General features: G+C 40.5%; 2 protein-coding genes across 2 annotated transcripts in view; one reads left to right on the top strand and one right to left on the bottom strand.

Moving 5' to 3' along the window:
* The window catches only part of ttc24 (tetratricopeptide repeat domain 24), a gene marked incomplete at both ends in the record, with an annotated part of 11,480 nt that extends 9,335 nt beyond the window's left edge, over window positions 1–2,145 (bottom strand). Inside the window, one exon of the mRNA XM_080768390.1 lies at window positions 1,945–2,145. Coding sequence (XP_080624516.1) covers window positions 1,945–2,145 — 201 coding nt within the window. The remainder of the gene's footprint in view (window positions 1–1,944) is intronic.
* A 7,503-nt stretch (window positions 2,146–9,648) lies between these two features.
* The window catches only part of iqgap3 (IQ motif containing GTPase activating protein 3), a 52,785-nt gene continuing 36,317 nt past the window's right edge, over window positions 9,649–26,116 (top strand). The window contains exons 1-8 of the mRNA XM_080767623.1: window positions 9,649–9,873; window positions 17,343–17,430; window positions 18,350–18,506; window positions 18,987–19,064; window positions 19,769–19,845; window positions 22,823–22,890; window positions 23,846–23,959; window positions 25,809–25,987. Of these exons, the coding sequence (XP_080623749.1) occupies window positions 9,837–9,873; window positions 17,343–17,430; window positions 18,350–18,506; window positions 18,987–19,064; window positions 19,769–19,845; window positions 22,823–22,890; window positions 23,846–23,959; window positions 25,809–25,987 (798 nt within the window). The 5' untranslated portion in view covers window positions 9,649–9,836. The remainder of the gene's footprint in view (window positions 9,874–17,342; window positions 17,431–18,349; window positions 18,507–18,986; window positions 19,065–19,768; window positions 19,846–22,822; window positions 22,891–23,845; window positions 23,960–25,808; window positions 25,988–26,116) is intronic.

Here is a 26,116-nt window from a genome sequence, read left to right as displayed (position 1 = left end):
TTGACCTGGATGAGGCCAGACAAACCTTTGGAAAAGATAGCATACATTCTTAAGGATTGATTGATTGATTGAAATCTTTATTAACAGTTTGCAGAATTACAGTACATTTCAAGCACAAACTCAATACAAAGACTGTTAACTGTGAGTGGACGACCCAATTAAGCCTTACACTTGTTTACAACAGGGTCCACATTGTTCAATTCATCAAAACATTTAGAGACAAACAAATAGACACTTCTATGTAGTTAAAGAACAGAACAGGAATTCATCATATAGGAAGCGAAAAGGGAAAAAAAGTATATATACAGTGAGGGGAACAGGGGGATAAAAGAAAAGAAAACGAAAGACAGAGTGTAGGGCGCCTGCACACAACACCATGCGTTGATGCCATGTGTGCATATGTGCAGGCACCCAACACCACGTCCATACAAAAACATAGTACAATCCATAGTACAAAGACAGAGTGTAGGGCGCCTGCACACAACACCATGCGTTGATGCCATGTGTGCATATGTGCAGGCACCCAACACCACGTCCATACAAAAACATAGTACAATCCAGATACAAATTCAGCTTTTACAGAGGCCAGTTTCGAATTGCAGCCATCCGTAGGTGCCCTTTGAGAGCAGTTTTGAAGGAGCCAAGGGATTCACATGTCTTAATGACTGTTGGTAGGGCGTTCCACATTTTGGTCGCATAGGAGCGAAAAGAATTTAGTCCCTTGTTTGTGCCGAATCTGGGTTGTACATGGTTTGTTGCACTCCCTCTGGTGTTGTGGGTGTGGACTTCGTTTACATTAAGGAAGTATTTAGACAGGTACATGGGTATCTTGGTGGTGTATCTAATCTTGTGGACCAGACCCATTGCAAGATGCTGTACTCTGTCGTCGACCCTAAGCCATCCCAGCCTGTCAAAGTGGGCAGGGGTGAGGTGGGTTCGGGGGGTGAGGCCAAGTAGGAGCCTGACCAGTTTGTTTTGGGAGGTCTGGAGCCTTGTTTTAAGGGCCTTTGAGGTGCTGTGGTACCAGGAGGTGGATGCATAGTCAAAGAAACCTTGTACAAGGGCTCCTGTTAACAAACAAGGACAAACAAGAAGTGTTTCAGGAGGGCCGTTTTATAAGATAGCCTACATAAAGAACACTAATTTGTCACATTTAATGGGTGGAGCTGAAGAGGAGTAGTGCTGTTTTTTGTTTTGTTTTTTGGTTATTGTTGTTTTGCTTTCTTTATATTAGTAATTGTCTTGTAATGTTCATTGTTGTTTTCTGTATGTTTGTATTGTGATTTGTGTGTAAAAAGGAAAATAAATACATTGTTGAAAAAAAGAGTGCCGTGATTTGTGTACTTTTTACGTTGTTTTACTTTAATTCTAATATACCCTCGTGTGTGGTTATAATATTAAAATATGTCTTCCTGGTGTATTTTTGCCCCTCCTATATACAGGTTTAATGTTTGTGTTTAGTTCAATTTTGTTTGTTTGTTTTAAAAACGCCATTGACAATGAAGGGAAAATGTACGTCATCTTGTCCCTATAAACACAAACATTAAATGCCATTAACAACAATAAAGAGAATGTAATGTTTGTTGCGACACCGTTTGTTTTACATCACCTTCTCATAGCAATACAGAATTCCCTCCTCGATGATTTTTTTATTTCATCCTTTGAGCCAAATGGCCCAATGGAAATACACCACATTGTGTGACATCATATAACCCTGACCCCTCCCTCCCTCATTATCATAAACAGCTGTGTGGGCGAGGCTTAAGTTCAGGTGGGTGGTGCTAATGTGAAAACCAGGTATACTTAACAATGAACTGGTGCAACATAAAAACATAATTTTAACACTTTTTATGTTCACTCCCACTCCTTTTCCTGCTGGGCTCACCGAGGCGTCTTCATTTATTTATGTATTTTACGCCTGCTGCGGTCTCTGAGGCTATATACCTGTATAGAGGCTTTGTAAGCTTTCTTGAAGCAGTCCAGAGCCTCCCGGTTGTTCCCACGCTGCAGAGCAACATGGCCGCTCTCCGTCAGCTCCTCTATCAGCCTCTGGCTCCTCCCCTTCGCCTCCTTGTGGTCCCGCCTCTTCTTGCTGCTCCTCTTCTTGGCTCCTTCGTCGCGCGACGGAGAAGCGTCAGACGCCATGTTGGAAGCTGCCGGGGGCGCTGAGCTGGCAACATGGTGGAAGGACTGCATGGGGGAAGGGAGGGAGGGAGAGAGACAGGAGAAAAAGAAAAGTCAAAGATATTTGGTAGATGATTGGATGGGACCGTCTGTCTATCACCGTGTGGGCGTGCAAACACAACCAATCATATTGACGTGTCTATATAGCTTCACATCCGGTTTCGCACATATCCCGCCCTTATAGCTCACGCTGATTGGTTCGGTACGGAGCGGTTCGGTGTTAGCTCAACTCCCTGAGAGGTCCCAGATGGTTGGTGTTGGGGAACATGGTTACCCAATACCGCCCCCAGCTGGCAAAGTCAGGTTATGTTTAACCCATTTTGGGGCGGGAACCCCTTTTGGTGTTTTAAAGCATCATGTTATGCTTTAGCTGTTGAAAAATAGCAGATCTACAAGCTCGTAGCGTGGCACCGAGTGCCGCAATATGAACTTGTAGGTCTGCTATTTGCTGCTATAAAAATCATGAAAATGTGCCTCAAATCTTTTAATATATAGTGAATATTTTAACTCAAATCTTTGCTTCTGAGGGAGTGATATGTATAAAATATACACTTTAACTCCACCTTAACTATCTTTCCTTGGAAACAATAGACAGCTCAGTCAACAACTCAAAAGTACTCTCTCTGGTGGAAAACCAGAGGGAAAAAGACTTGAAAGGAATGTTCACACGGACCACAAAGGTTAATGCAAGGATCTTTAGTGAAATTCTTCGGTTCTTACAAAGTATGTTACACATGAAATATGTGACAAGAATGATGAAATATGGTAGGAGAGAGAATTCTCCGTACCGCAAGAGCTTCTGAACACTGTTACATCATTTTACAATCATATATATACAATTCAACATGTCATCGTTTATCAGAATGCAGTGTCACTTCTCCATAGGTCGAACAGCGTGATTAGAGTCTGGCGTCATCAGACGCTAAACAACAGATCATGTTTTTGACTGGTAATCATGTTCCATGATTACGGATTCTGTTGTTCACGGTTTATCTCATGGGGTGAGAGTGTCATTTAGGTCAGGTTGTTTTCTCCAGTTTGAATCAATCTGGAGTGGGTGACAGCTGATAATAGAATGAATGAACATGCAAAAACAGAATGTCCCTACTCGGTGACAGGGCAATCCTGTACACCAGAGCGAGGACAATTTTTAACATTACATTAATATGTGAACATAAGATATGAAGAGAAATATCTATCAGGGAGGTCCCTGGAACAACATAGCATATTATATTTTTACAAGCATATTATATAATTTGTGGGGACCTTGACTGCATGAAATATTGAGCACCACTGATACAGAAATATGAGGTTTTTCAGAAAACTTAAAATTTCAACATCATGGTCTAAATGGGTTAAAGTCCTAAACAAATATTAAAAGTCCATAGACTTGGCTTCTACTCTGTTAAAAGTGCTCTAAACTAACATTACAAGCCCATAGACTTGACTGCTGTATACTCTGTTTGCTAAAAGTAGGCCACTCTAAACAAACATTAAAAGTCCTTCAGGGTATGTTAAAAGTCCATAGACATAGACAGTGACATGCAGCAACGTGTCGAACCAGGGACTCGCTGTCCAGACAGACAGACAGACAGACAGACAGACAGACAGACAGACAGACAGACAGACAGACAGACAGACAGTCCACTTAAAACACAGACACACAGTATACAGTATAGGCAGAATCTGGGATTTCAGCGCTGCATACATAATTATTAGAGATCGATTGTGAAACTGGGTGGGTCTTTCTGGCACGGTATTATTATGCCAGTGCTTAAAACTCAGATCACTTCCATTGTCTGGATCAATTCAGGGCAATTCTTTCCAGCATTTTGTTCGGATTATATACTATAACTGCTTTATTTAATTATTCCATTTTTGCTTTATCTGCATGTTTTATTGTCTCCACCAGGCCGAAGGCATGCGGAGAGTATATGTTTTGCACTCCGTCCTGTGTGTCCAGAATGGCCTATTATAGCGCCACCAGGAGGCCAACTTTTGAAAAATACATTTATTTATATTACTCCTCCAGAATCTGTTCAAAAATCCCTATAGTCATGTGTTCAAGCCGGATCTGTCCGATATTTCATATTCCATCCTAATTGGCTAACATTGGCTTTCAAAGTTGGCAGGATTGACCCGTTTTGAACAAAAAGCGGCGTGCAATTTAAGTGAAATCTTTCACAGACTTTCCTACTAGGCAGAGGATAATATCCCACCCTTTTCACATTGGCCTATTATAGCGCCACCAGGAGGCCACAACCTGACCTGCCCCGGTGGAGACCTGTGCCCTGAGGGGTACTTTATCTTGTTTCTTTGTATATTTTGAGTGTTTTACATTTATGATTCATATACTGTTCTTTGCTGCTGTATGTGAATGTTATTTCTGTTGATAATTGTATTGTATCTCGGCTACTTACATTGAAAATGAGGGCCTGCCCCTCAACTGTACCCGAGTTTAAATAAAGGTTATTGTTTTTTCTTTATATAATTTTTATCCCACGATTTTGTAACCCATTTTTCACCCCTGTGTCAATTATCTAATGTTATCCTGGCTCTACACACCCTCCGCCAACCTGGGGAGAGCAACGGACTTGAACTCATGCTTCCTTCATGCATGAGTGTCCAGGTTGCACCCTGGTTGGAGCGTGGAAGGAACACGTTATTCCAACCAGTTCCTTTCTCCTCCAGGCGCCCCAGGAGGAGGTAGTTTAGAGACCAGGATTACTGCATGTTTTTTTGTGAGGGTACCTATACCCTGGGCCTAGGGGACACGGGGAGAACATGCAAACTCCACACAGAAAGGCCCTTTCGCCAACCCCACCTCGGGTATGGGCACTGATGACACGGAGGAGAGGACACGCCGCCAGCGCCCGCCCCACAGCATCCCGAGCGGGAATCGAACCCAGGACCTTCTAGCTAAATAAAGGTTATTGTAAAGATTTTATTTGAAGGGATAGCCCCTTGAGATGCAGCATCTCAATTTAGAGGGGGACCCCGTAACATACAGACAAGATACATAAGACGTAAAGTACACAGATAAAGACAATATACAAATACATATACATAAATGCACAGACAGCTTGCTCAGCCTCTCCCACCCACCCCACCAACCACCAACGACCACATCACCAGCTGTTAAGAAACAGAGCAATGAAAGTGCAAGTTATATATCGGTGAATGTGCTTAGTATAACTAGTACTTTTAAAGCATTAACAAGGTGAGTCAAGATGTAACTGAGAACTTTGAGAATTCCAAGACAATCCTTCGCGAGAATAATATAGACGATGTATATTTTAGAATGGCTAGGTTTAAAAACAGATCGGCCGACATGGCCTTCATCAGGTTTCAATGATTTTCTTTTTCATTTCAATGAGATGAGAGTGCTTTGGAGCCACCTTTGTGGGCCTTTTGGTTTTTGGTGTGTGTGTGTGTGTGTGTGTGTGTGTGTGTGTGTGTGTGTGTGTGTGTGTGTGTGTGTGTGTGTGAGAGTGTGTGTGTGTGTGTGTGTGTGTGTGTGTGTGTGTGTGTGTGTGTGTGTGTGTGTGTGTGTGTGTGTGTGTGTGTGTGTGTGTGTGTGTGTGTGTGCGTGTGTGTGTGTGTGCGTGCGTGCGTGTGCGTGCACGTCCTAAAGCAACTAAAGGATGAAATGGATCTAAGAGCTAGAGGAGGATTATTCCAATCAAATGGGGCTTTACAACAGGAGGACCTCCGTCCAACCTCGTTAATTTTAAAGTAAGGGTATTGTAGATGTCTAAGTGGATATGATGAAGTAGTAGTGCTGCTAAAAAATTGTTTTACACTTAGAGGATGATGATGATTTTACTTGCCCTTGTCCTTGAATCATACTTAAAGTACAGGGACTGCTTTGTGTCTAGACTAGAGAGGTACAGTGGGATAGTTACTCATCTTCAATTAAAGAAAAACAACACTGAAGTAAATATTTTTTTGGGGGCCAAGGAAAGCGATTAGAAGTCAGCTGTCGTGCAGCTTGGATCGATAATGTTAAAAACCCAGACTGAAGCCAAGCCAGAGATCAATAGTGCAGTCGCTGAACTGTGTTGTTTTTGTAAAACTTTGTAATTGATTCTGTTCTGTGAAGATGCTCAAATAAAACTAAACTAAACTAAACTATATATATTTTTTTTTTTTTTCTGTTTTTCTCATACAAAAGATTTTAAGTTTTTTTTAAAGTCACAGCTTTTCATCCGTTCAAAACAATTTCAACAGGATTTCATAAAAGAAACAAAAAAATACATTTCCCTTGACTAAAAAACAGAAAAAGCTTAAGAAGTGAGAATATAGAGGATTTGCGAGCTTTGCTATATTTTCACTATAGTCTGGGTCCTCCTGGGCAAACTTCACCTTGAGCTGAAATGTTTGGCAACTAAAGTAGCCTACTGTAACAACGTGTCTTTACAGGTCTCAGATAATCTATCAGACAGCTGCAGTTGATTCAGAAGTTAGAACGCTGCTGCTGCCTTAGGCTACTATTATGGCAAGATTATATAGCCTACTATTATGGATCATATCACTCCAGCTCTTAAATCCCTGTGTGTTAAAGAACTGATTTAAAAATCCTATACTGTTGGGAGTATATAAAGTTAAGTATTGACTGATCTGGGATCTGGCGTTGTGTGATACATCATGAAAGAACCATCCATTCCAGACAGACCTCTCAGGTCACCTGGGACAGGGCTGCTTTCTGAAACAACTGTGAGAACGGTAAATGTGGAGAAGCAAAAATGCCTGCCGTTTATGCACCACATATCATCTAACCGGATACCTCCCATGCAGCGAACAGTCTCAGTTCTTTTAACTCAAAGCTGAAGACTTTTCTGTTTGCTCCTGCCTTTTACACAGTGGTTATAAGTTAGTGTATTTGTGCTGCAGTGTAACTTTGCAGGCAGGCAGGCAGGCAGGCAGGCAGACAGACAGACAGACAGACAGACAGACAGACAGACAGACAGACAGACAGACAGACAGACAGACAGACAGACTGTTGTATTCGAGTATACAGCTTGTAATCATTTTTCTGTCATGGACAAACTGTCCATTGTTAGGAAACACTGCCCTCTAAAGGACGGTGGTTGGGATGACGCCTTGCTTGGGACAGATTTTTTTTTCACAGTTTTCAGGCAAGATGTTTTAAGCCTGTTAAAATAATGAGACATATCCCATATCCCATATACCATATATACCACCCATGACCATTTTAAAACAACAATGTGAGACATCAGAGGGCTTTAATAACAAAATGATAGGATCTATTATTATTATTATTATGCCTATGCTCGAATAATATGACATCAAGTCATCAAGTAAGTAATAATAAACCCCGTCCTGTCCATGTCCCACTTGTCCCACACAAGTGATATACTTCTGTCCCACAACACCAGAGGGAGTTCAACAAACCATGTGCAACCCAGATTCGGCACAAACAAGGGACTACATTATCTTCGCTCCTATGCCACCAAAATGTGGAACGCCCTATACCAACAGTCATTAAGACATGCAAATCCCTTGACTCCTTCAAAACCGCTCTCAAAGGGGCACCTACGGACGACTGCAATTCAAAACTGGCCCCCGTAAAATCTGAATCCCCCCCCACCCACCCACCCACCCCTTTTTTCCCTCAATGTATATGTTTCTTTTCCCTTTTTACCTCCTTTATGATGAATTCCTGCGTGTTCTGTTCTGTGTCTATTTGTACGCCTCTAAATGTTTTCATGAATTGAACAAGGTGGAACCTCTTGTAAACAAACTTTGAAATGCATGCAGACTGTAATTCTGCAAACTGTTAATAAATACTTCAATCAATCAATCAATCCCTCAAATGAACAGTTTGGATCTGGTCACCCTGGTCTATTCATTGTCAATGAAGATGTCAAAGTCAAGTCAAAGTCAAACACAATTAAACACTGTCCTCCCAATAAATGCTAATACACACACAGCTGTCTACAATCTAAACTATCCGATTCCTAACTGATTTTTTGTAATGATGGTGATCTTGTTTTTTATTATAAACTCAATCAGTCTAGTCTCATGATGAATCTCATATAATCTTATGAGATAAAAAAAAAACAAGAAAGCTCCATAATAATTACCGGTAACCCAATATGATCAAATATAAGGGCTGCTTATTGCTAACAGGCTGTCATTGTTAAATGAATGAATGAATTTAACAATGAATTTTAATATCCATGCGTGCAGTAAGCTATATGTTGACAAATGAGTGGTAATAGATAGATCATTCCCTTTATAAACCATGTTCTCACAATCACACATGCAATATACAGAAGATAGTTCTGCTGCATTTTTAACTGAGTTACATTACATGCTTTCTCAGCTCACTAGTGTTACAAATAGATAACATAACAAACACTGACGTGTGTGTGTGTGTGTGTGTAGTCTACTGTTTTTTTTTTAACTAAGCTAACGCATAGCTAACAATTAAACATCACTCACGTTTCCAGGAGCAGCTGTTTCCCATTCTGTGACACACTCTTCAACAACAGGCAATTAAAGCAACTCAAAATGAACCAATTATCAGTAGGCTATTGATTAATGAATGAAAGAGTGCAGTGAATTAATTCGTTTAACAGTCCGAGCTGTACAACCTGCTATGTGAGACACATGAATGTGACTTTAGCTATGTTTGTTTTAGTGATATGCTACCATGTTAAGGCTGGACAGGGGAGCTCCGTTGCCATGACAGCAGTAAACAACCATGCAAAATATATAGCAGCAGGGCAGGGACACTTTAATTTTAAATACAAAAACAATTAACTTAAAAAGAATGAAATAAACGTGTAAAATATTATCCTACGTTTTATTTTATTTTAATATGACATGAATCCATAATGTTATGGTCATGTGTGCCTTTATGAAGGTACAAAACTGTTTCGTTTACTTTTATTATGCATCAGTCCAAAAGACCAGAAAAGACATCATTCATTTATATATATATTTGTAGGCTACTATATAATTATGAATTGATTGATTGATTGATTGATTGATTGATTGAAATATGTATTAACAGTTTGCAGAATTACAGTAGCCTACATTTCAAGCACAAACTCAATACAAAGACTGTTAACTGTGAGTGGACGACCCAATTAAGCATTACACTTGTTTCAAACATCAAACATGATTGATTGTACAAGTATGACGTAGTAGGCAGCTGGCAGTAGTACTTTAATCTAAATAATAGATGAACTACTTTAACCACAATGCAAAGCGAGAGAGACGCGCGCGTAGATAGATCTGTAGGCAAAACAGGCTAAATAATAGATGAACTCCCTTAACCACAATGCAAAGCGTCGCCGTCAACCAATAGCGGAGCTGGCCGACGGCTTAGCCAATCAGAGACGGGCGGGATATTTCAAATTGAATAGAGACAAGACGTCACTCACGCAGCAGACACACACACACACACACACACACGCCAGAGAGACAGACAGAAAGAAAAGAGACAGACACACACATGCAACAACATTATTAGACACTAGTTCATAGAATTTATGTTGTTTAAAGCGAGTAAAGTTCCGTTTGTTTTGTGTCAGACGTTCAGACAGTAACATAAACACATTTGGGAGGAATAACGTGGATGTTTTGGCTGGAAGCTGCTTCCTGCTTTTAAACATAACAACATGGGAGAGTCGGGAGGACAAGCTGCCCGTTCAGGATGTAAGTGGAACTAATTGTAATAGTTTGTTTATTTACACATAGCGGCTGGCTTAACAACTGTCTCATGTTTTACTTATGTAGAAAGTCCTCCTGCATTACATTTTTACGTGGGGAAAAAGTGCAAAAATAACAAGACTAGGCTACTTTACAGTCAGTGGCAAACACAAAGGGAGTTATTTCGCAGAATGGTCCATTTCACTATCATATTGTTGAAGTGTAATGCGTTCATTAATGTGTTCACTTTGATGTTGCAGCTGGTAAAGGTGGGGCTGATTTGATGCATTTTGAATTACTTTATGTGCTGCTGGGTAGCTTAACTATAATAATACCGGTACATCATCATGATAAATCATTAGGTTGTATTAACTTGTATAATTAGGAGAGTCAACATAATGTAATATTTAAACTAAATTGCCTTGCCTATATAAAGGAAAACAGCGACGTAAATGTTGAGACTTAGCCCCATGCAGTTGACACTAGTGTGACACCCTTAGCCCCAAATAACCTGTCACTCAGTCAGGGCAAGGACAAGGTCACATACTGTAGCATTATCATACAGCCATGTTTGGATTGCTGTGCCAGTAAGAGCAGTGGTTCCCAAACCTTTTCATGTCAGGGACCCCCAAATTGACACTAATTAGCCTGAGGACCGACCCCCCCCCCCCCCCCCCCCCATTTGAAAAGATATGCATGCAGGGACCCCCATGAAATACAATTTCTACGTTTAATTTCAAGGACCCCCAGTTGACATGCATTTAGTCTATATGTACCCTCGTTTAATGACATTTCTAAATCTCTGCGACCCCCAATTTATATAGTACAATCAATGTTAATTTAACAATTTACAATTTACAATTTAGGCATTTAGCAGACACTCTTAATCCAGAGCGATTTACATTAAAAGCAAGAACAAAAAAGCATGGGAATACATCACATAAAAACATTTATCATGAAACATGCGTAAGCTAAGAAAGTAACAGTGGAATATCTATATAATGAAACTATACATTTAACTATGAGAGTGTACAGATGGTCCATTTGGTTCCATTTGTACACTCTCAAAGTTACAGACCCACAAGGGTCGATTTAGTTCCAAACTATCGTTTAGCTGGGGACCCCCTGGAACTCCCTCAAGGTCCCCTGGGGGTCCCCGGACCCCACATTTGGGGAACCAATGACGGCACACGATACAACTAGTATCGTGTACTTACTGTACTCTGTACTGTGCTATTTCTTCACTTCAGTAACGGGGGTCTCCCTCTCTCCAGATCCTTAAAGCGAAGTCGCTCTGGATTAAGAGCGTCTGCTAAATGCCTACATTGTAAATTGTAATTGTAAGGGAATGTGTGTTGTTCATGTGTGTGTACTACTGTGCAGCCTTGGACTATCATAAATTATTTTATCCATTCTTCTGACATTTTGCACATATTAATCCTATATGATATAAGATACAAAAGTAAAAGTCAGACATCGAAGAGCGTCATGATCCAGTGTTGTTTTTGGCAGCAAATTTCTATTTTAGTTTTAGTCATAGTCTCTTGAATAGTTAGTTTTAGTCACATTTTAGTCACCTGGAAAGTTTTAGTGTTAGTCTAGTTTTAGTCGACTAAATATCATAAGATTTTAGTCGACTAAATCTACAGTTGATTTAGTCGACTAAAATGTACTTTGGCGGGCTTTGGTGCCGTCGTAATGACTGTGTTTACACTTGCTGAAAATAGCTGATCTACAAGCTCACAACGCATCACAGCATGCAACTAATTGTAAAATGACTTATACTGGATCTCTTGTCCACTAGTCCCTTCCTAACATTTTAGTCTAGTTTTTATTTGTTGACAAAATTGTCAGTATATTTAGTCTTAGTTTTAGTCATCGTAGCTTAGTTTTCATGTAGTTTGCATTGAGTTTTCATCAGTAAAAAAAGGTAGAACATTTTAGTTTTAGTCGACGATACAATCAATGCTGTATCAAATCAGGATAAACAATTTAAATAATAAATAGGAAGTGATGAAATGAAAAGTTGAGCAGGCTGAATTGGAACGGGAACACACAAAGCTAATCAATGGGTGCTCTCACCACCTGATTGGATGAAATTGGTGTCCCACCTGAACATTTATTCTCTGTTCCTCATACTGAACAGACTTCGCTATAGCACTGATTACTATCGGAACATATATCGATGTTTAACTTCTAATAAAAACCAAAAAGAATAACATTTTGTTTTAACAAAAAAACATCACAGCACTTTACAGCCATTTAGGCCTGACGTCGAAATAAAAAAAAAGTCTTCTAAATCATGACAGTTTTCTGAAATACCTATGTTTACTTTTTATATCAGTGCCAGCCAGGTGCTCAATATTTCATGTCAAGGACCCCAGACATTATATGTAATTGGCCTCCGACCCCCATCTGAAAATATGTTGTTCCAGGGACCTCCCCAGAAGCAAAGATTTGATTTAAAAATGTTATATATATATATATATATATATATTCCAAATTTGTGCACATTTTCGATTAAAAAAACAGCAGACCTACCGCTTGTAGATCTGCTATTTTTCAATAGCTAAAAGTATAACCGTTTAAAACACCAAAAGGGGTTCCCGCTCCAAAATGGGATAAATTTAAATCCACCGTGAAACGGAAGTTGTTTTGTAAAGGCTGCATGCCTGTGCAATGTTTAACAAGGAAGGAAGTACATTCCTGATCTACTGTCTGCAGTGTGGGAGTTTGGTGATTGTTAAGTTCTGCACAGTTCGGCTGCCCAAAAAAAAAAAAAAAAAGATTTAAACTGTTGTTTCACAAAGCCACCACTTTGATTTTCACTCTGTAGGAAGCAGGAACTCACATCAGTATATTTACATTACTTAGAAGTTGGAACAATAGAGCTAGATGTGGCAAGACGATATATGGGACACTAGGGCTTTCACTTCTAGTGATTTTTACTAGTTGCCTAGTTTACTAGTTGACTAGTTGTATACTACGTATTATGTAAAAAAATTAAAAACGTATTCTTATTCTTTTTTAATGATATTTGTACACTTAAAAACTGTGTACATTGGTGACTATAATCTATCATTCTAGCTGATATTGAGGCCTATAAAAACGAATATTAAAAAAATTATAAATAAAAATCAACTGGTCAACAATGTCAACTTGTGGAATTACTAGTTGACTAGTTGAATAGTTGCTTAAAACCCATTTTGGCCGGGAACCCCTTTTGGTGTTTCAAGCAGTCTGTTATACTTTATCTATTGAAAAATAGCAGATCTACAAGTTCATAGCGCGCCACTCGGTGGCGCGCTATGAACTTGTAGGTCTGCTATTTTTGAAAAATAGTTAAAATGCGGCACAAATCTTTGAATAGGTATATATTCTTTCAGAGCGAACTTTTTTTTTCTTCTTTTTTTCGACGTCAGGCCTAAATGGGTTAAAGCCCTATGGGACACAGCAGGACGGGAACGTTTCCCAACAATAACAGCAGCCTATAAGAGAAGCAATGGCATCATGCTCGTCTACGACATCGACCAATGAGAAGTCCTCTGAATACCAGTAAGACGTATCCAGCATAATGGAACATCAGAAGAGGTCGACGGCTCCATATATGGAGATCTAAGGGTTTGAGGTCAGATGTAGAGAGAGTTGCTGGCCAATATTGATGACATCAGGGATCCCCATGGGCTTAATATGGATGTCATCAGGGATCTCCATCCCTGATGATGTCACGTGCTCCATCCCTGATTGTGCATTTACAATAGAGGAAAATGCCAGATTCCGAGACAGTGGATAAAAAAATAGCCAAGAATAAGCAGTATGGTCGCTTAGGGCCGATTCATACTCCTATTTTAGAGCCGAATAAAAGTCGGTTCGGCTCTGTACAATGTGACGTCATTTGAGGTTGGGGGGGGGGGGGGGTTTTGATTGATTGAAATCTTTATTAACAGTTTGCAGAATTACAGTACATTTCAAGCACAAACTCAATACAAAGACTGTTAACTGTGAGTGGACGACCCAATTAAGCCTTACACTTGTTTACAACAGGGTCCACATTGTTCAATTCATCAAAACATTTAGAGACAAACAAATAGACACTTCTATGTAGTTAAAGAACAGAACAGGAATTCATCATATAGGAAGCGAAAAGGGAAAAAAATATATATACAGTGAGGGGAACAGGGGGATAAAAGAAAAGAAAACGAAAGACAGAGTGTAGGGCGCCTGCACACAACACCATGCGTTGATGCCATGTGTGCATATGTGCAGGCACCCAACACCACGTCCATACAAAAACATAGTACAATCCATAGTACAAAGACAGAGTGTAGGGCGCCTGCACACAACACCATGCGTTGATGCCATGTGTGCATATGTGCAGGCACCCAACACCACGTCCATACAAAAACATAGTACAATCCAGATAAAAATTCAGCTTTTACAGAGGCCAGTTTCGAATTGCAGCCATCCGTAGGTGCCCTTTGAGAGCAGTTTTGAAGGAGCCAAGGGATTCACATGTCTTAATGACTGTTGGTAGGGCGTTCCACATTTTGGTCGCATAGGAGCGAAAAGAATTTAGTCCCTTTTTAGTGCCGAATCTGGGTTGTACATGGTTTGTTGCACTCCCTCTGGTGTTGTGGGTGTGGACTTCGTTTACATTAAGGAAGTATTTAGACAGGTACATGGGTATCTTGGTGGTGTATCTAATCTTGTGGACCAGACCCATTGCAAGATGCTGTACTCTGTCGTCGACCCTAAGCCATCCCAGCCTGTCAAAGTGGGCAGGGGTGAGGTGGGTTCGGGGGGTGAGGCCAAGTAGGAGCCTGACCAGTTTGTTTTGGGAGGTCTGGAGCCTTGTTTTAAGGGCCTTTGAGGTGCTGTGGTACCAGGAGGTGGATGCATAGTCAAAGAAACCTTGTACAAGGGCTCCTGTTAAGGTCTTCAAGGTGTTTTTGTCGACCAGTGAGGAGATCCTGTAGAGGAATCTTGTTCTTTGATTGACTTTTTTGATTACGTTGGTGGCCATCTTATCACCGGAAAGATTGGCCTCCAGGATGGAACCTAGGTAGGTAATTTGATCCTTCCGTGTGATAATATCATCACCAACTCTAACCAAGAAGCCATCTGCCTTTTTGAGATTACTATTTGATCCGAAGAGAATGGATTCAGTTTTTCCCAGGTGTAAGGATAGTTTGTTATCAGCGAGCCAGGTGCAGATTCTACCGAGTTCAGAGCTGAGGGTCTTTTCAACCTGCAGTCTGTTCCTGTCCGAGACCAGCAGTGCTGAGTCGTCTGCGAACAGGAACAAGTTGCAGTCACAAGCTGAAGTCATGTCGTTTACATATATTAGGAACAGTAAAGGCCCTAGTATGCTTCCTTGTGGGACGCCACAGCTCACTGGGAGGGGGGGGGGACAGTGTTCCGTTCACTTCCACCATCTGTTCTCTCCCCTCCAGGTAGGATTGCATCCAGCTCACTGATGTGCTATCAAAACCAATAGCTTTAAGCTTGTTAACCAGTATGGAGTGGTTCACGGTGTCAAAAGCCTTTTGGAGGTCCAGCATGACCATGCCGCAGTATTTTCCAGCATCCACCTCGTGTTTGATGTGGTCGCTCAAATAGAGAAGGCATGTGTCAGTGGAGTGGGATGTTCTGAAACCAGATTGGAACTCGTACAACAATTTATTAGTGGCAAGATACTTTTCAACCTGTTCATAGACTATTTTTTCCATCACTTTCGAGATGGAGCTTAGAATAGAAATAGGGCGGTAGTTGCCGGGTTCTAATTTACTCCCTTTTTTGTACAGGGGGGTTACTTTGGCCAGTTTAAAATCTCTGGGGACCTGTCCTTGTTTGATGGAGAGGTTAACTATGTGGGTGATGACTGGAGCTATGGAAATGGCTGAGTCTCTGAGAAATTTGGAGGGAATATTGTCATGGCCAGTGGCCTTGTGGGGTTGGAGGGCACTCAGTTTCTTAAGTACCTCCTCAGTTGTTACCATTGTCATTTTAAAATCATCTTTACAAACACCTAGGTTTTTGTAGAAGCCTTTGATGTGCTCTACACCAAAACGCCCAGAGTGGGAGGGCAGTTTGTTAACCAGCATTGTTGCAATGTTTGTAAAGAAGATGTTCAAGTGATTGGCTACATCAACCTTGTCAGTGATGAGGGTGTTATTTGATTTGATGTTTATGTTAGTAAACCTGGTTTTAAGTTTCTGACCACAGCCTAGTTGGTTGTTTAGTAGCTTCCAGAGCTCCCGAGGATTGTTTTTGATTTCCTCGGCTTTATCATTGTTCAAGTTACTTTTGGCTGATTTGGTCATGGCAATTACACCGTTTCTTAGCTTGTTACATTGGGTTTTAAGGATGCACAGTTTGGTTTGGAGATCACTGTCGAAGCGCTTGGCTAGCTTGGACTTGCATTTAAGAAGTTCAGAGCATTTGTTGTCTCTGGCTTTCATTGCAGTCAGTATGTCCGAATTCATCCATGGCTCCGAGCGGGTTTTGACCCTGATGGTTCTCAGAGGAGCCATGTTGTTTAGTACTGTTGTAAATTTGGTTTTAAAGCCAAGCCATGCTTCTTCGACTAGTGAGCTCCTGAGCACATCGGACCAATCCAGTCTCTCCAGTTCTAGGTTAAAGGCCTCACTAGAGTAGGTTTTGAGGTCCCTAGATATGACTGTTTTGTGACAGTCAAATTTTAGTTTCTGTATTTTGCGGGTACAGAAAATCATAAAATGATCACTGAGCCCACATACAATAACCCCTTTCTTGGAGATTCTGGATTTGTCCGAGGTCAGAATGAGATCAATGACAGTTTGAGTAGAATCACACACTCTTGTGGGTTGGGTAATTAGCTGGCTGAAACCATGCAGATCACAGAGCCGACTAAACGATTTAAACACAGGCACTTCCTTACGATGCATGTCCGTATTCCAGTCGCCAATCAGGATTTTCTCTACAGATTCCTCCCCAGCTAAGCACCCTCCTACCGTCCTAAAGTCGCCTCTTCGGTGCTAAAGTTTCTGACGAGCCAAAATCATTTCGGCACTACAGCGCCGAAACAGCGGTAAAATAGGAGTATTAATTGGCCCTTAGACTCTCGTAGAGAGTGATGACGTCAGAATAGAGGAAAAAAGAAACGGAAACTAAAAAACGTGAGAGAGAGATATATTATATATATATCTGCTATTTTTTTTTTATTGCTGTATAAGAAATGTTTTAAAGCGAACATTTTTAACTCAAATCCTAGCTTTTGTGGGTCCCTGGAACTAAATATTTTGAGAAGGGGGAGCTCGGTGGCCAAATGGGCCGAATGCATTTACATTTTGGGGATCGTCGACATGAAAAGTTTTGAGCTCCACTAAGTGATTCAGAAAACTGTAGAATCAGCCTCGGTTAAAGAAAGTAAAGAACTCCCTGACGACCGTTGGTGATTTGAATTGTTTGTTTGTGTGTGTGTTTTTTTCCCGCAGATGAGCGTTTGACAGCGGAGGAGATGGATGAGCAGCGCATCCAGAATGTGGCTTACCAGTACTTATGTCGACTGGAGGAAGCCAAGAGGTCAGTCCTGGAATTCATACGACTAGTCCGTCTAGTGCGACTGGTCTGTCTGTCTGAACCCATTCTGCGGCGGGAAGGGAACCCCCTCCTGGTGTTTCAAGCATTATGTTATGCTTTAGCTATGTGAAAAATTGTGAAAATGTGGCGCAAGTCTTTGAATATACATTCTTTCAGAGCGTTTTCAACTCAAATCTTTGCTTCTGGCGGGGGGGGGGGGGGTCCCTGGAACAACATATTTTGAGATGGGGGTCGGCGGCCAATTACATATTTCTTTGGGGCTCCTTGACCTGAAATAGTTTGAGAACCACTGACATTCAGAGAACAATGTCAGGATTTAGAAGAATCTTTGTCGAATCGAACTTGGGTCCAAATGGGTTTAAAAACAAGTTCTCTTAATTGTTTTTTGCTTCATGTTGCCGCTAGTCCCGCAAATTGCTTAAGTTCCGGTCATACAGTCTGGAGCACGGAAGCTCTGAACATGAGCAAGCGATAAAGCGGAAGTGAAGTTTCCAGTCCTCACTTCCGTCTTTACAATCGCGCAAATGTATTCCAAATAATGTATACGGTAATAATAATAATAAATCAAAATGATCTAAGCAGCATATATAGCTCGCTGCTTAGCAGAAATGGAAATGGGGGGGAAAAAGCAAAATGTAAAGATATTATAAAATATATATTTTTCTTCAATGGAAGTGGCAAACCGATGCCAGCTTCCGTTTTTGGATTTCGGGAGGTTCCAGACTCTAGTTTATATATGCATATAGCATTCGGAGATTGTACAATAGTTGTCTGGCTATGTGAGACTAGTTGCTGGAGTCAATCCCTCTGACCTTTTTGTACACTCATCGTGTGTGTGCGTGCGTGCGTGTGTGTATTGTACTGTGTGTGTGTGTGTGTGTGTGTGTGTGCGCGTGCGCAGGTGGTTGGAGGCGGTCCTTCACGAGGACGTCCCCGCTCCAGTGGAGCTAGAGGAGGCGTTGAGGAACGGCGTCCTGCTGGCCAAGCTGGGTCACTGCTTCGCTCCCAACGTGGTCCCTCTGAAGAAGATCTACGACCCGGAGCAGCAGCGCTACAAGGTGCACACACACACACACACACACACACACACACACACACAGATGTCCCGATACTGTTATCGGGTACTCGGGTCGATACCACCCTCAAGTACTCTGACCCGACTACTAAACAAAACATTCAATTCACACTATAGGCTTAACGAATGCAACGGGAGCAAGTCTTACCCACCAACACTGCAGCAAATCGCCCCAAAAAACAGCCAAACTACAAGCATAATAAATGACAACTGACAAAGTGTAGATCGGAGATCCATCTGCATCTATTTCATTGTCATATTTATGACAATGAAATTTAATTGAACAAATGGGGGTCAAACAAGTGGCACTGGTGGTTACTCAACGAAAACATGCATTTTTCTGAAATGAATGGTATCTGGTCAACTCTACACAAACACGCACACTCATCATTAAGGTTGTCACAATAATTTCATAATTGTCTAATCGTGTGTGTGTGTGTGTGTGTGTGTGTGTGGTGTTCAGGCGGCCGGGTTGCAGTTCCGCCACACAGACAACCTCAACCACTGGAGGAATGCAATGATGGAGGTCGGACTGCCAACGGTAAATAGACTACTGAGACAAAGTGACCATCGTGTCAGGTTTAACATGTGAGACAAAGTGACCATCGTGTCAGGTTTAACATGTGAGACAAAGTGACCACCGTGTCAGGTTTAACATGTGAGACAAAGTGACCACCATGTCAGGTTTAACATGTGAGACAAAGTGACCACCATGTCAGGTTTAACATGTGAGACAAAGTGACCACCATGTCAGGTTTAACATGTGAGACAAAGTGACCACCATGTCAGGTTTAACATGTGAGACAAAGTGACCACCGTGTCAGGTTTAACATGTGAGACAAAGTGACCACCATGTCAGGTTTAACATTTGAGACAAAGTGACCAGGGTTGGCCACAATTTCTGTGTTGTGTTCATAGCTATCTAGCTATATATCTCGTGTTGTGTTTAATAGCAGACTCCTCACAAATACAGTATTGTGCACTTGTGGTTTGGGGCAACTCCAAAGCAAACTCCACGTGCCCCAACATTGTGTTCACCTGCCATATAGTGTCAACCCCTTACATCGATCGGTGGTTAGACTGGCATATTATTCGCCGACACCGATATGACCCGATATGACCAAATAAGGGCCCACACCGATACTTGTCCCATAACGATACAGTATCCGTCAGTGAAGTGTTTCATTTTGGATTAGAAGAAGTTAAGTGACCTAGATATCATCTGACCTGACTTTGTGTTGTCAGCTCTTCCAACCAGAGACGACAGACATCTACGATAAGAAGAACATGCCAAGAGCCATCTATTGCATCCATGCCCTCAGGTCAGTTTAAAACCATTACAACTATAGTTAGTTGGTACACTTTTACTGTATCCATGCTCTCAGGTCAGTTTAAAACCATTACAACTATAGTTAGTTAGTACACTTTTACTGTATCCATGCTCTCAGGTCAGTTTAAAACCATTACAACTATAGTTGGTAGTACACTTTTACTGTATCCATGCTCTCAGGTCAGTTTAAAACCATTACAACTATAGTTGGTAGTACACTTTTACTGTATCCATGCCCTCAGGTCAGTTTAAAACCATTACAACTATAGTTAGTTAGTACACTTTTACTGTATCCATGCTCTCAGGTCAGTTTAAAACCATTACAACTATAGTTAGTAGTACACTTTTACTGTATCCATGCCCTCAGGTCAGTTTAAAACCATTACAACTATAGTTGGTAGTACACTTTTACTGTATCCATGCTCTCAGGTCAGTTTAAAACCATTACAACTATAGTTAGTAGTACACTTTTACTGTATCCATGCTCTCAGGTCAGTTTAAAACCATTACAACTATAGTTGGTAGTACACTTTTACTGTATCCATGCTCTCAGGTCAGTTTAAAACCATTACAACTATAGTTGGTAGTACACTTTTACTGTATCCATGCTCTCAGGTCAGTTTAAAACCATTACAACTATAGTTAGTAGTATACACTTTTACTGTATCCATGCTCTCAGGTCAGTTTAAAACCATTACAACTATAGTTGGTAGTACACTTTTACTGTATCCATGCTCTCAGGTCAGTTTAAAACCATTACAACTATAGTTAGTAGTACACTTTTACTGCATCCATGCCCTCAGGTCAGTTTAAAACCATTACAACTATAGTTAGTTAGTACACTTTTACTGTATCCATGCTCTCAGGTCAGTTTAAAACCATTACAACTATAGTTAGTAGTACACTTTTACTGTATCCATGCTCTCAGGTCAGTTTAAAACCATTACAACTATAGTTAGTTGGTACGCTTTTACTGTATCCATGCTCTCAGGTCAGTTTAAAACCATTACAACTATAGTTAGTAGTATACACTTTTACTGTATCCATGCTCTCAGGTCAGTTTAAAACCATTACAACTATAGTTAGTAGTACACTTTTACTGTATCCATGCCCTCAGGTCAGTTTAAAACCATTACAACTATAGTTAGTAGTATACACTTTTACTGTATCCATGCTCTCAGGTCAGTTTAAAACCATTACAACTATAGTTAGTTAGTACACTTTTACTGTATCCATGCTCTCAGGTCAGTTTAAAACCATTACAACTATAGTTAGTAGTATACACTTTTACTGTATCCATGCTCTCAGGTCAGTTTAAAACCATTACAACTATAGTTGGTAGTACACTTTTACTGTATCCATGCTCTCAGGTCAGTTTAAAACCATTTACAACTATAGTTAGTAGTACACTTTTACTGTATCCATGCCCTCAGGTCAGTTTAAAACCATTTACAACTATAGTTAGTAGTACACTTTTACTGTATCCATGCTCTCAGGTCAGTTTAAAACCATTACAACTATAGTTAGTAGTACACTTTTACTGTATCCATGCCCTCAGGTCAGTTTAAAACCATTACAACTATAGTTAGTTGGTACACTTTTACTGTATCCATGCTCTCAGGTCAGTTTAAAACCATTACAACTATAGTTAGTTGGTACACTTTTACTGTATCCATGCTCTCAGGTCAGTTTAAAACCATTACAACTATAGTTAGTAGTACACTTTTACTGTATCCATGCTCTCAGGTCAGTTTAAAACCATTACAACTATAGTTAGTAGTACACTTTTACTGTATCCATGCTCTCAGGTCAGTTTAAAACCATTACAACTATAGTTAGTTGGTACACTTTTACTGTATCCATGCTCTCAGGTCAGTTTAAAACCATTACAACTATAGTTAGTAGTACACTTTTACTGTATCCATGCCCTCAGGTCAGTTTAAAACCATTACAACTATAGTTAGTTGGTACACTTTTACTGTATCCATGCTCTCAGGTCAGTTTAAAACCATTACAACTATAGTTAGTTGGTACACTTTTACTGTATCCATGCTCTCAGGTCAGTTTAAAACCATTACAACTATAGTTAGTAGTACACTTTTACTGTATCCATGCTCTCAGGTCAGTTTAAAACCATTACAACTATAGTTAGTAGTACACTTTTACTGTATCCATGCTCTCAGGTCAGTTTAAAACCATTACAACTATAGTTAGTTAGTACACTTTTACTGTATCCATGCTCTCAGGTCAGTTTAAAACCATTACGACTATAGTTAGTAGTACACTTTTACTGTATCCATGCCCTCAGGTCAGTTTAAAACCATTACAACTATAGTTAGTAGTACACTTTTACTGTATCCATGCTCTCAGGTCAGTTTAAAACCATTACAACTATAGTTAGTTGGTACACTTTTACTGTATCCATGCTCTCAGGTCAGTTTAAAACCATTACAACTATAGTTAGTATAGTACACTTTTACTGTATCCATGCTCTCAGGTCAGTTTAAAACCATTACAACTATAGTTGGTAGTACACTTTTACTGTATCCATGCTCCCACAATCCCTTTGCTGGCTTGTGAGTGGCCAGCCAAGTCACAGGCACCTTTTTTAGATTGCAGCACTCTGCCACAGTGCTGCAGGCAAGGGCAAACTAAATATGCAGATATACTGTACAACTGCAACATGATGCAATATAACACTTTATTGTCAGTTTGTCAGTTCGCGACCCAGTGGCCTTGTAATGCAACACATTTGACACAACACGGAGAACGGAAAATAAAATGGACTTGCATACTGTGTACATACACAAAAACATAAAGGCAAGCGCCATGTCCACAGCTCAGTCTGATAACACCTTGTAGTTCTAAATCATGTATTGTTTGGTAGTTCTAAATCGTGTATTGTTTGGCAAATTGTGTATGTGTCTGTTTTGATGTGTGTTTGGTGAAACGTCTATTTGTCTCTCCAGCCTGTATCTGTTCAGACGGGGACTGGCTCCTCAGATCCACGACCTCTATGGGAAGGTCAAGTTCACTGGTAAATACAATAACGCTTCTGGTGAACCACACAGGGGCCACATCATGCGGCCCCCAGGTTAACATCGGAATACTGATATATATCATTGATTTCAGCTGTTACAATTCCAAACGTGCAAACATGACCCGCGTTAATTACTTTCAGTCTAAATTAGTATCTTAATGAGTTGTATTAAAATGTTATTGTCTTTTTTTTTTATGTATTTGGATTTGGTTCATAAAGTTAACATAACTACAATAACATAACTACAATTAAAGGCATTTGTAATTGTTAGAATGTAGAATGTTACTTTTCAGGATTCCTATTCCAAAATGGCAAAAAACATATTTCAGGATTTCAATTCAAATATAGCAAAAAGAATAGCTGATCTACAAGCTCAAAACCGCTTATCTACTAACTGGTTAATCAATCGCTAAGCTTATCAAACCTTATCATCTAGCAATTAATGCACTTATCGATAAGTCCCATCCGTAATAGGAATGCATGTACAGGTGTACAACACATCATGTTATACATTTCTTCTCTTACTTCTTTAGCTTTTTTAAGTTATTTAGTTTTTCTCTCCCCCGGCCCCCATTAAACATGTGAAGCGTCTTTGAGTTCTTAGAAAAGCACTATATGAATCCCAGATATTATTATTATTATTATTATTTTAGATATGAATCTGGAAGTGCAGATGCATTATTAAAACCCATTTTGGGTGGGAACCCCTTTTGGTGTTAGCATTATGATATGCTTTAGCTATTGAAAAGTAGCAGATCTACAAGCTCATAGCGCGCGCTACGAGCTTGTAGGTCTGCTATTTTAGAAAAATCGAAGAACGACTGACAGAAACACAGCTTTTTCAGAAAACTGTCAGGATGTAGAAGACATTTTTTAGAATATGATCTCAGGTCAAAATGGGTTAATAATATTAACATGAACATTTGTTTGTTTATGTTTTAACTGTCTCCAGAGGAGGAGATCAACAACATGAAGGTGGAGCTGGATAAGTATGGCATCCAGATGCCCGCCTTCGGCAAGATCGGTGGGATCCTGGCCAACGAGCTCTCCGTGGACGAGGCTGCCGGTAGGTCGCCCGCTGCAAATGTCTCCTTCTCTAGTGTTGTCCGCTTTAAAATAACTTCAGTTTAAATTCATAAAATAATTTTAGTTTAACCCATTCTGGACAGGGGAAACCCCCTTTTGGCATTATGTTATATACTTTAGCCACTGAGAAAATAGCAGATCTACAAGCTCTTGCCGCGCTACGAGCTGCTATTTTTTTTTAAATTCTTCAAAATGATGAAATCTTTGAATTATATATATACTGTATATTCTTTCAGAGCGAACGTTTTTAACTCAAATCTTTGCTTCTGGGGGAGGGTCCCTGGAACTACGTATTTTCAGATGGGGGTCGGCGGCCAATTACATATAGTTTTTGGGTTCCTTGACATGAAATAGTTTGAGAACGACTGACACAGGAACATGGGTTTTTCAGAAAACTGTCACTATTTAGAAGACATTTGTAGAATCGTCCTCTAAATGGGTTAAAAAACTTAGTGTTGTAATCACAAGGAACACAAATGTATTGATTTATTTTGAATGTTTTATTTAGTTTTACCAAACTATGATGCACATTACACAACATAAACACAACTGCAGTTCGCCCGCCAGATTCTTTAGTCTAGTAGGACACCTACTGGTTGAAAGTGGTAGTGCGTGATTGAACCAATAATGCTCTGCATTATTAGGCCAGTCAATCTAAGCTAAAAAGGGGTGTTGACCCAAAATAAATTCCAATAGTAATCGTTTTTTTATGATCCTCGGGCCTCGTACACACGCATCAAACGGATGTTCTGTGTCCTGTCTGTGTCATTGGCTGCCACAATGCAATTCCAATGGGAGTCGCATGGTTTGATGAGGCTATTAGTTAGTAGTTTTTTTTGGTTAATTGTTTCCAGACTATTACTGCTGTTCTGTTTTCCTGCACGTTTTTTTTTTTTAATCATGAAAACGTGTGCAAATCTTTGAATATATATTATTTTGCTGCAAACGCTTTTGAACCATTCCCTGGATTAACCCATTTTCAGATGCGGGTTGGTGAAAATGATATGTAATTGGCATTACATATCATTTCTGGGGTCCTTGACATGAAATAGAGCACCATTGCTATAGAAACATGTGTTTTTCAGAAAACTGTCGTGATGTAGAAGTCATTTGTAGAATCTGGTCTCAGGTCTTAATGGGATCATGCTAATGTTGTTGTCCCTGGCACTGTGATGTCCACTCCAGTCCATGCTGGGGTCATATTGAACAGGAACCCTTTTTGGTGTTTTAAGCATTATGTTATGCTTTAGCTATTTAGAAATAGCAGACCTACAAGCTTATCTCGCGGCACCGAGTGCCGCGCGACGAGCTTGTAGGTCTGCTATCTTTTATAAATCATGAAAATGGGACGCAAATCTTTATATATATTTTTTCAGAGCGAACATTCTTTTTTAAATGTTCTTTTTGTGTGGCTTTCGCCTTTATTTTATATTTTTTATGGAGGGAGGCTGACAGGAAATGAGGAGAGAGATGGAGGAGTGACATGCAGTAAAAAGGCCGTCGGGATCGGGAGTCGAACCCGCGGCACACACTGCCAGACTGGATTACCTTCCAAGGTTGCCTGGACCTCTGAGCCACGGCCCAGGCAGAGCGAACATATTTAACTCAGATCTTTGCTTCTGGGAGGGTCCCTGGAACGACATGTTTTCAGATGAGGGATCGGCAGCCAATTACAGATAATCTTTGGGGTCCTTGACATGAAATATTGAACACCACTGACATAGACACATAGGTATTTCAGAAAACTGTCAGGATTTAGAATTTCGACGTCGGGTCTAAATGGGTCTAAACTATTAATGTCGTCCTACTCACTGTGTCGTCCACTCCAGTCCACGCTGCGGTCATCGCCATCAACGAGGCCGTGGAGAGGGGAGACGTGAAGGTGACGGCGGCGGCCCTGGGCAACCCCAACGCCATGCTCACCGGGCTCCAGGGGGCGCTGATGGCCGTCTACCAGGAGATGCTGCACCAGGCCAGGGCTCACAAGACCGCCTCTATGTCCAGACGGGTACTGATTTTGTTTTAGTCATATAGGATCTATCAGTGTTATTTTTGGCAGCACATTTCTATTTTAGTTTTAGTCGTGGTCTCTTGAGTAGTTTTCACTTAAGTTTTTAGTCACCTGGAATGTTTGAGT

This window comes from Protomyctophum bolini (genome assembly GCF_963924005.1).
Source record: "Protomyctophum bolini genome assembly, chromosome: 7".
In the NCBI taxonomy this organism is placed as follows: Eukaryota; Metazoa; Chordata; class Actinopteri; order Myctophiformes; family Myctophidae; genus Protomyctophum; species Protomyctophum bolini.
Note: the sequence above shows the minus strand (reverse complement) of the source record. Positions and strands in the feature narration are given on the sequence as shown.